General features: G+C 44.3%; 1 protein-coding gene across 1 annotated transcript in view; it reads right to left on the bottom strand.

Moving 5' to 3' along the window:
• LOC144892559 (P2X purinoceptor 4-like) overlaps positions 1 to 12,020 on the bottom strand; it is a 218,736-nt gene that overhangs the window by 13,814 nt on the left and 192,902 nt on the right. Inside the window, exon 11 of the mRNA XM_078779581.1 lies at positions 8,683 to 8,748. Coding sequence (XP_078635707.1) covers positions 8,683 to 8,748 — 66 coding nt within the window. The remainder of the gene's footprint in view (positions 1 to 8,682; positions 8,749 to 12,020) is intronic.

Below are 12,020 nucleotides of genomic sequence, written 5' to 3'. Positions count from 1 at the left end.
TTATTGTCTAACCCCTCAAATTTATTGTCTAACTGCCCCAATTTGCTGTCTACCTTCCCAATTTGGTTACCCAACTGTTCACCCATTTTCTCCATTTTTGCATCCAGTTGGGTCAGGAATAATCTGAAGTCAAACCCGATTGGCACAGCGGCCCCAGCCGCCACCGCGGACTCGACCTCCGCGGCGCCGCCATTTTGTGCGCCTGAAACCTCGTGCACGAGGCCGCCATCTTGTGCATCTGAAACCTCCGCTACCGAATGCGTATTGCCTTCCTCCTCCATTATTCCCATGGCCTCCCCGGGGTCCTGGGTCGACTCTACCCCTTCTTCTAACTCCCCTACCGGCACCCAATCGCCTTGATTATCCATGGCGTGACTTTAATTTCGATGTTAAACAGAATTTCGGCCGCTTCAAATTTTGAGTGTGTTAAGCGCACTTCGGGTCCAAATCTCACTCCCCGACACCAATTGTTACTGAAACAGGGACGGCGCTCCCCTTAGCAAGGGGGGGGGGGTTAATCCCCCTTCTATTTGCACTGGCCGTCTCCAATCCTGAAGCTACCCCGCTCCCTTGTGGGGTGGGATTGGCCGAGGCGATTGGTCAAGGGATTCCCGTACACCCCCGCCAATCCCTCCATAAGGCAGGTGGGTAACTCCGCTCGAAACCACGGACAAGATGGTATTTTGCTGAGCGGTTTTAGCAGCCCGCGGTTCGAACCATTAACAAGGACTAAACCCGATTCATAAGCGTTGGCCGAAATCGCGCCACAGGAACTCAATTGGGGACAGGACGAAAGCGATCGGATGGGAAAGAAGGAACCAAAGGTAAGAAATAACAGGATTTATTATTATTTACACCAAAAACCCAAAGAAGAAAAGAAATGTAATTTACAGGGAAATGGAAGGAGCAGAAGGACACAGAGCAATTCTTACTTATACAGGCTTAACTTATACCCAGGACAACACAGAGGACAGACGACGCGCAGACTCACACGAATGGGGAACTTGAAGGCAGGAACGAATGGCTGGAAGGAGAGGAAGGTTCAGCTGGACGCAGGGCTGGAGCTTGATCCCGCACGGGACGTCGGGGCTGGAAGTCAGCGGCCACCGACTCCACCGCAATCTGGTTCACGCGTAGCAGCGCGTCAAAGCTGCGCGCACGCAGGGGCTGGTTGAACAGCATCGTCTCTCTCGGCAAAACCGCAAGCCTGAATTGGTTCAGCGCACCTCCCTTAGACCTCAGCTCACCTCTCCACAGAACTCCTCCACTCCTCAAACCTTCAAACCTCCAGCTCAACTCAACTCCTCCTCAATTCCTCCTCAACTCCTTCTCAACTGAGGTGGGGGCTCTGCGCGACGGGTTATATATCCACGCCCATGAAACTTTGACGAACCTCCTCGATCGTTCTCTCTCCGCCCTCTCAGGCCAAACCCCTCATTCTTGGTTGGTTGATCGGGGCTGGCTCACTCCTTCTCCTGATGACGAGGTGGGGCCACACCCTTCTTCCCAGAGTTGACTGCGTGCGTAATGGAGGGCGAATGCAGTTGGCAATACAGTTGGCAATGGAGGTTTTGGGCAATTGAAAGGGGATCTATCTTATTTGATTTGGTGCAGCGCAAGGTCAACTAGTGGAAAACAGAGCCTTATACTGATACACAGACTAAATAAATAACTATAGAGAGGTTCTATGATTGGCTACGTGCTTGTACATGGACTAACTAAGGTGCAACAATTAACAGCCAATTAAGGGGAAATGTACACGGGGGGTTATTAAGGATTTTAATACTAAATTTGATAAAGTGAAGGTTCTAAAAACCGCAACAATATACATATATATTCTTGCGGTTTTGAGTTTTTACAATAAAGGTTAATTTCCCCCTCATCGTTTAGTCATACAACAACACGTAGCCTCGCGATTGTTCAGTTATGTCTTAGTAAATGTAAGCATAGTCCTTTTCCTGTGTTAGTTTTGCATTGAGTAGAATAATGAGAGTTAGGTCCTTCCATTGCTTATGCCGCCTCGATACTGTGGTTTTTGGTGCAAATTAACACGAGGCAGGCCTGACAAGTCGAGGCAAGACCGAAGGAAGGCGGAGGAGAAGCCGACGGTAAGTGCGAGCCACCAATCAGGGCTCGAAGGGAGTGGCTTAGCACTGCGTCAAAAGGCGTGGTTAGAACATTCGATGCGGACTAAGGGCGTGCCAATAAAACCCTTTGCGCTCAGCCCCCACCCGAGTTATGGGGAGAGGCACTTGTGAGAGTTGAACGAGTTTGGGAGAGGCGCTTGAGAAGTGAACAACTTATGGGGAGAGAGGCGCTTGAACAAGTTATGGGAGAGGCGCTTAAGAATTGGACAAGTTCTGAGGAGAGGTGCGCTGAAAGAAGCCAAACGAGATTTGAGGGAAGAGGCGTTTGAACACGTTAATTGCTCGGTTGAGCTTGAGGCGGATCCTCTCTATTGAGTTACGCGAGTGAAAGCGCGCCGCTGATTAATAGTGCTGTGAGGAACCTCCGAGCCGTGCGAGAGACGCGTATATTTTCCCGCCTGCCTGCTCTGCCTTTGTTCGAGAGACGCGCTGCAAGGATCCCTCCCGCCACCTGCTTGCCTTCATTGAGGGACGTGCTGTGACCGAGGAGGGCCACGCCGGGCGAAGCTGTTCCTGGATGACCAAGCCGGCGCGTTCAGCGCCTGAACGTTTCCTTTCTTCATTTCCCCCTGTGAGTGTGAACGGGCCCGTGTCTGGGAATAAGCTAAGACTGTTTAAGTTCTGCCCTGTGTCTCTGCTTTCTACAGAATCATTGTAAATAATAATTAAATCGTGTTATTCCTTTGATTCTACCGCTTTTGTGTTTTCCATCATTGACTTAGCATGGTACGAATAATTATCGCTCTAATCGGGTTCCAATACCAGGTAACTGCACGGACCACGTGGTACGTCATCCGCTCGGATGTACTCAAATTACGCGCGGTTCGTGCAAGGCTTGATCCCCGCTTCCGCGGCGGCGTAGGTACTTAGGTACGTGCGAGAATTGTCCCAGAACCCTACCCTGCGTCTGCCCGGGAGGGGCGATTCAAGTCTCTCGGTTGCGACGACCCAAATAGAACAAGGGGCTTAATCTCCCCTTGGTAAGGGCAGGAGGGTCGCGCGAAAACCATAACAATATATATATATATATATATATACTGAAACGCAAAAGAAACTTACCACCTTTGAAACCTTTAAATATCAACAATAACACTGCGTGTAGTAAATGTGTGAACTTATTTGTGGACAATAGTGTCCTCACTGTCAGACAAAACGGTCACGGATGGTCACTTGAACCTTCAATGGTCACTTCATAGCACAGCTGTTGAACAGCCGTTTTGACTGTCAGTGATTAGCCAAGGGGTAGGGGATGATTTTAATGAGCTGCACGTGATGTCTTGATATTGGCTTTAAAAAGGCCAGTGCAAAATGGGCATTTTGACCGAAAAATTTGACCATTTTGACCAACTTCAAAAAGATCGAAAACGCAAAAGAAACTTACCACCTTTGAAACCTTTAAATATCAACAATAACACTGCGTGTAGTAAATGTGTGAACTTATTTGTGGACAATAGTGTCCTCACTGTCAGACAAAACGGTCACGGATGGTCACTTGAACCTTCAATGGTCACTTCATAGCACAGCTGTTGAACAGCCGTTTTGACTGTCAGTGATTAGCCAAGGGGTACGGGATGATTTTAATGAGCTGCACGTGATGTCTTGATATTGGCTTTAAAAAGGCCAGTGCAAAATGGGCATTTCAATCAACATGCCACGATTGTCAAGGGATAAACGGCAGCGTGCCCTGGGCATGCTGCAAGGCGGACTGAGCTACCGTGAGGTGGCACATCGCCTTGGCTGTTCACACCAGACGATATCGGCCCTGGTGGACAGAGACACCCTCCACAACTCTGCAGATGACAGACCTCGATCAGGGAGGCCAAGAGTCACCACTGCAAGGCAGGACAGGCATATGGTCCGAAGTCACCTGCGGGATCGATTCCGTCCAGCATCCCACACTGCGGCAGAAACTCGCGAGCAGCAGGAGAACCATGGATCTCCAATGATACTGCACGAAGACGACTGCATGACTATGGTCTGACTGCCAGAAGACCATACAGAGGCCCCATGATGATGGCTGCCCATCGCCGCAACCGACAGAGATGGTGCCAGCAGCATCAGCGGTGGACCTGGGCGCAGTGGAACGAGGTCGCTTTCAGCGATGAGTCAAGGTTCTGTGTGGACAGTCCTGATGGGCGTGAGCGTGTCTGGAGAAGAACTGGCGAGCGATATGCCGATTGTTGCGTGCGTCAAGCCAACAGGTGGGGTGGCCCAAGTGTGATGGTGTGGGCCGCCATATCAGGCCAGTACAGGACGCCACTGGTGGTTGTGGATGGGAATCTTAACACCCAGCGGTATGTGGATAACATCCTGTGACCTCATCTGCTGCCATTCCTGCTAGACCACCCAGAACTGAGAACCTTTCAGCATGACAACGCTCGTCCCCATGCTGCTCGCTTTACCACTGCATTTCTCCAAGGCGAGAACATCAACACCATGCAGTGGCCTGCGTTCTCCCCTGACCTGAATCCCATAGAGCACCTGTGGGATGAGCTTGGGAGACGCGTAGTTGGCAGGGCCAGGACATGGGCAGAGCTGCTTCAGACATTGAGGACTGAGTGGGACAGAATCCAGCAGCAATCCATCCAAAGACTGGTAGGCAGTATACGCCGCCGATGCACTGCCTGTATCCAAAACAATGGTGGCCACACACGCTATTGAAAGGGGACTGACATTGCACCCTGTGCTGTTCTGTACTGTAGAACAAACTGATGAGATGGTGTATCTTGGTCAAAAACTTGACATGTCATCAATAAAATGCCAATGTTTCAATTAGCAATTGTTGGTTTGTTTTATTTTGAACTGTTACAATTTTATTACATTTCAAACAAGTGATAAGTTTATTTTGCGTTTTCGGTCTTTTTGAAGTTGGTCAAAATGGTCAAATTTTTTGGTCAAAATGCCCATTTTGCACTGGCCTTTTTAAAGCCAATATCAAGACATCACGTGCAGCTCATTAAAATCATCCCGTACCCCTTGGCTAATCACTGACAGTCAAAACGGCTGTTCAACAGCTGTGCTATGAGTGATATAGTTCAGTATATATATACTGAAACGCAAAAGAAACTTACCACCTTTGAAACCTTTAAATATCAACAATAACACTGCGTGTAGTAAATGTATGAACTTATTTGTGGACAATAGTTTCCACACTGTCAGACAAAACAGTCACGGATGGTCACTTGAACCTTCAATGGTCACTTCATAGCACAGCTGTTGGACAGCCGTTTTGACTGTCAGTGATTAGCCAAGGGGTACGGGATGATTTTAATGAGCTGCACGTGATGTCTTGATATTGGCTTTAAAAAGGCCAGTGCAAAATGGGCATTTTGACCGAAAAATTTGACCATTTTGACCAACTTCAAAAAGACCGAAAACGCAAAAGAAACTTACCACTTGTTTGAAATGTAATAAAATTGTAACAGTTCAAAATAAAACAAACCAACAATTGCTAATTGAAACATTGGCATTTTATTGATGACATGTCAAGTTTTTGACCAAGATACACCATCTCATCAGTTTGTTCTACAGTACAGAACAGCACAGGGTGCAATGTCAGTCCCCTTTCAATAGCGTGTGTGGCCACCATTGTTCTGGATACAGGCAGTGCATCATCGGCGTATACTGCCTACCCGTCTTTGGATGGATTGCTGCTGGATTCTGTCCCACTCAGTCCTCAATGTCTGAAGCAGCTCTGCCCGTGTCCTGGCCCTGCCAACTACGCGTCTCCCAAGCTCATCCCACAGGTGCTCTATGGGATTCAGGTCAGGGGAGAGCGCAGGCCACTGCATGGTGTTGATGTTCTCGCCTTGGAGAAATGCAGTGGTAAAGCGAGCAGCATGTGGACGAGCGTTGTCATGCTGAAAGGTTCTCAGTTCTGGGTGGTCTAGCAGGAATGGCAGCAGATGAGGTCGCAGGATGTTATCCACATACCGCTGGGCGTTAAGATTCCCATCCACAACCACCAGTGGCGTCCTGTACCGGCCTGATATGGCGGCCCACACCATCACACTTGGGCCACCCCACCTGTTGGCTTGACGCACGCAACAATCGGCATATCGCTCGCCAGTTCTTCTCCAGACACGCTCACGCCCATCAGGACTGTCCACACAGAACCTTGACTCATCGCTGAAAGCGACCTCGTTCCACTGCGCCAAGGTCCACCGCTGATGCTGCTGGCACCATCTCTGTCGGTTGCGGCGATGGGCAGCCGTCATCACGGAGCCTCTGTATGGTCTTCTGGCAGTCAGACCATAGTCATGCAGTCGTCTTCGTGCAGTATCATTGGAGATCCGTGGGTTTGCACACCCCGGAGTTTCTGCCGCAGTGCGGGATGCTGGACGGAATCGATCCCGCAGGTGACTTCGGACCATCTGTCTGTCCTGCCTTGCAGTGGTGACTCTTGGCCTCCCCTGATCGAGGTCTGTCATCTGCAGAGTTGTGGAGGGTGTCTCTGTCCACCAGGGCCGATATCGTCTGGTGTGAACAGCCAAGGCGACGTGCCACCTCACGGTAGCTCAGTCCGCCTTGCAGCATGCCCAGGGCACGCTGCCGTTGATCCCTTGACAATCGTGGCATGTTGATTGAAATGCCCATTTTGCACTGGCCTTTTTAAAGCCAATATCAAGACATCACGTGCAGCTCATTAAAATCATCCCGTACCCCTTGGCTAATCACTGACAGTCAAAACGGCTGTTCAACAGCTGTGCTATGAAGTGACCATTGAAGGTTCAAGTGACCATCTGTGACCGTTTTGTCTGACAGTGAGGACACTATTGTCCACAAATAAGTTCACACATTTACTACACGTAGTGTTATTGTTGATATTTAAAGGTTTCAAAGGTGGTAAGTTTCTTTTGCGTTTTCGGTCGTTTTGAAGTTGGTCAAAATGGTCAAATCTTTCGGTCAAAATGCCCATTTTGCACTGGCCTTTTTAAAGCCAATATCAAGACATCACGTGCAGCTCATTAAAATCATCCCGTACCCCTTGGCTAATCACTGACAGTCAAAACGGCTGTCCAACAGCTGTGCTATGAAGTGACCATTGAAGGTTCAAGTGACCATCCGTGACTGTTTTGTCTGACAGTGAGGACACTATTGTCCACAAATAAGTTCACACATTTACTACACGCAGTGTTATTGTTGATATTTAAAGGTTTCAAAGGTGGTAAGTTTCTTTTGCGTTTCAGTATATATATATATATATATATATATATATATATATATATATATATATATATATATATATATATATATATATATATATATATATATATATATATATATAGGGCTTGAGATCCCCCTCCCCTTTTGTGCTTTATTGCTGTTTTACCAATTACCAAGTATAAACAAGTATATGTTCTGTTTTGATTGCTTTCTGCATACTTTTAATCCTTTTATTCCTTTCATGGCCTTTGGAAACTTGTTATATCCTTATAAGGAGTTATATGCTTTGTAAAAGCCCAGGCCCTGTGATGGCATTATCCTTTACTCTGTGAAAGACCAACCGTATCTTTCCAGCCTCCCACAAGACTGTGTCAAATCACTTTTATGTTGGCATATTTACGACTATCCACTCCCTTTGTACTTTCCAAAAACAGGGTTCTATGAGAAAGCCGTCAACATGTTGACGCATATTGCTGACCATCTTATCAAAGCTTACCCATGAGTGACCTTGGATGAAGTAACCGATGAGCCCACTCTATCTTTCTCTTTGTCTTGTGAGCTAAAGCCACACCCCAATATTCCCTTTATAAAGTGAAGCTTGATCGAATTATTTCAGAGCATTCTGTTGAGAAGTTGATCATTTGTGAGCTTCTGTTCGACGTGTTTTGCTCTCCACAGCCTGTGTTTGACGAATCCAATAAATATATCAGTTGTTCCTTCTCTCAGTCTCGAGTCCTAAGTCAACGGATCCCGTCATATATATATATATATATATATATATATATATATATATATATATCACATTCAGCACGATGCAATCACAAAATCAATCAGCTGATTGCATCACTACTGAGACCCTGCACTGTGTTCTGTTGCATTGCATTGCACTCTGTTGCATTGCACTGTGTTGTGTTGCGTTGTGCTGTGCTGTGCTGTGTTGCATTGCACTGTGTTACATTGCTCTGTGTTGTATTGAGTTGTGCTGTGTTGTGTAGCATCGTGTGGCGTTGAACATCGTTGTGTTGTGTTGCGGTGTTGCATTGTATTGCATTGTGCTGTGCTGGTTTGCTCTGTGTTGTGTTGCATTGCGTTGTGTTGCTTTGTGCTGCGTTGTTTTGCGTTGCACTGTGTTGCATTAAGCGATGTTGTGTTGCATTGTGTTTAGCTACGTTGTGTTGCGTTGCACTCTGCTGCCTTGTGCTGCGTTGCATTGCACTGTGCTGCGTTGTGTTGAATTGCATTGTGTTTAGCTACGTTGTGTTGCGTTGCACTCTGTTGCCTTGTGCTGCGTTGCATTGCACTGTGCTGCGTTGTGTTGAGTTGCAGTGCGCTGCATTGTTTTGCGCTGCACTGCGCAACACTAACTTACCAGACTGAATGAAGTGAGAGCTGCAGCGATCTGTATCACCATTGGGATGATGTCAAACTTACCAGCCTGAAAAACATGAACAACATGTTAACTCTGATCCACTTTCTGAGTCTCGTGCTATTCATGTCATTCTCCTGCTCATCCGGGGAGATGCACCAAACTCGGCAGAGGAATGGGCGGGGTTGGGGCTGCTATCGATATTCGGTGCATTTTGCTTGCTCCCCACAGCCCAGTGATAGTGGTAATTCACTCTACTCGCTACTTCGAGCATCTCACATTTGAAGAGTGCAGTGAATGAATGGATATGGCGCTTTTTGGGGTCTTTTTTGTTCAGCTTTTATATTTCATGTCATACACAGAGTCAACCAGTGAAGGTGACTCGGATTCAGATGATTCTCAAAACACGAAATAAAAATAAAAACACGAAATAAAAATAAAACACGAACTAAAAATAAAAACACAAAATAAAAATAAAAACACGAAATAAAAATAAAAACACGAAATAAAAATAAAAACACGAAATGTCACCCAAACGAAAGCTAACTTTGCTCTCTCGTTCTCACAAACAAACATCATACACTTTTCTTACTCATTTTCACTCCTCACCTTTACTTCCTCAAAAACTGAGAATTTATCTCTTTTTCACTTTTCTATCAATGTCGATATTTTATTTAAGGCCTCAATGAAGACTATATAGTCCGTGACTGTAGCCTTCAACATTAAAAAGTAATAATAATTTTTTAAAATGGCGTGCACCTAGAGATAGATGATATACGGTTACATGTCAAATCATTATCACGTAACACACAGGGAACACAGCGAGGCTTGAAACAAACCTAATGTCGCTCCCGCCCCCAAAAAAAACCCATTATCGTGGAGGAAAAGAGATATTTTCTGAAATGTCGGCAACATTGTACTTCGAGACCTCAGTATGTAAACTGAATATCAAACATATTTGTACTTTGAACATGACTTCATCTTCACGTTTTACATATTCAGGTTCCATTCTGATGACTTCATCTTCACTTTATACTTATTCAGGTTCCTTCTGATGATCCCATCTTTACTTTATGCTTATTCAGGTTCCTTCTGATGACTCCATCTTCACTTTATGCTTATTCAGGTTCCTTCTGATGACTCCATCTTCACTTTATGCTTATTCAGGTTCCTTCTGATGACTTCATCTTCACTTTATGCTTATACAGGTTCCTTCTGATGACTCCATCTTCACTTTATACTTATACAGGTTCCTTCTGATGACTCCATCTTCACTTTATACTTATTCAGGTTCCTTCTGATGACTCCATCTTTACTTTATACTTATTCAGGTTCCTTCTGATGACTCCATCTTCACTTTATGCTTATTCAGGTTCCTTCTGATGACTCCATCTTCACTTTATGCTTATTCAGGTTCCTTCTGATGACTCCATCTTTACTTTATACTTATTCAGGTTCCTTCTGATGACTCCATCTTCACTTTATACTTATTCAGGTTCCTTCTGATGACTCCATCTTTACTTTATACTTATTCAGGTTCCTTCTGATGACTCCATCTTCACTTTATACTTATTCAGGTTCCTTCTGATGACTCCATCTTCACTTTATGCTTATTCAGGTTCCTTCTGATGACTTCATCTTCACTTTATGCTTATACAGGTTCCTTCTGATGACTCCATCTTCACTTTATACTTATACAGGTTCCTTCTGATGACTCCATCTTCACTTTATACTTATTCAGGTTCCTTCTGATGACTCCATCTTTACTTTATACTTATTCAGGTTCCTTCTGATGACTCCATCTTTACTTTATATTTATTCAGGTTCCTTCTGATGACTCCATCTTTACTTTATACTTATACAGGTTCCTTCTGATGACTCCATCTTCACTTTATACTTATTCAGGTTCCTTCTGATGACTCCATCTTCACTTTATACTTATTCAGGTTCCTTCTGATGACTCCATCTTTACTTTATATTTATTCAGGTTCCTTCTGATGACTCCAGCTTCACTTTATACTTATACAGGTTCCTTCTGATGACTCCATCTTTACTTTATACTTATTCAGGTTCCTTCTGATGACTCCATCTTCACTTTATACTTATTCAGGTTCCTTCTGATGACTCCATCTTTACTTTATACTTATTCAGGTTCCTTCTGATGACTCCATCTTCACTTTATACTTATTCAGGTTCCTTCTGATGACCTCATCTTCACTTTATACTTATTCAGGTTCCTTCTGATGACTCCATCTTTACTTTATACTTATTCAGGTTCCTTCTGATGACTCCATCTTTACTTTATATTTATTCAGGTTCCTTCTGATGACTCCATCTTTACTTTATATTTATTCAGGTTCCTTCTGATGACTCCAGCTTCACTTTATACTTATACAGGTTCCTTCTGATGACTCCATCTTTACTTTATACTTATTCAGGTTCCTTCTGATGACTCCATCTTTACTTTATATTAATTCAGGTTCCTTCTGATGACTCCATCTTTACTTTATACTTATTCAGGTTCCTTCTGATGACTCCATCTTCACTTTATACTTATTCAGGTTCCTTCTGATGACTCCATCTTTACTTTATACTTATTCAGGTTCCTTCTGATGACTCCATCTTTACTTTATACTTATTCAGGTTCCTTCTGATGACTCCATCTTCACTTTATACTTATTCAGGTTCCTTCTGATGACTTCATCTTCACTTTATACTTATACAGGTTCCTTCTGATGACTTCATCTTCACTTTATACTTATTCAGGTTCCTTCTGATGACTTCATCTTCACTTTATATTTATTCAGGTTCCTTCTGATGACTTCATCTTTACTTTATATTTATTCAGGTTCCTTCTGATGACTCCATCTTTACTTTATACTTATTCAGGTTCCTTCTGATGACTCCATCTTTACTTTATATTTATTCAGGTTCCTTCTGATGACTCCATCTTTACTTTATATTTATTCAGGTTCCTTCTGATGACTCCATCTTTACTTTATTTTTATTCAGGTTCCTTCTGATGACTCCATCTTTACTTTATACTTATTCAGGTTCCTTCTGTTGACTCCATCTTTACTTTATATTTATTCAGGTTCCTTCTGATGACTCCAGCTTCACTTTATACTTATTCAGGTTCCTTCTGATGACTCCATCTTTACTTTATTTTTATTCAGGTTCCTTCTGATGACTCCATCTTTACTTTATACTTATTCAGGTTCCTTCTGATGACTCCATCTTTACTTTATACTTATTCAGGTTCCTTCTGATGACTCCATCTTTATTTTATACTTATTCAGGTTCCTTCTGATGACTCCATCTTTACTTTATACTTATTCAGG

Source organism: Myxine glutinosa, chromosome 6 (assembly GCF_964187855.1).
Source record: "Myxine glutinosa chromosome 6, kmMyxGlut1.1, whole genome shotgun sequence".
NCBI lineage: Eukaryota > Metazoa > Chordata > Myxini > Myxiniformes > Myxinidae > Myxine > Myxine glutinosa.
Note: the sequence above shows the minus strand (reverse complement) of the source record. Positions and strands in the feature narration are given on the sequence as shown.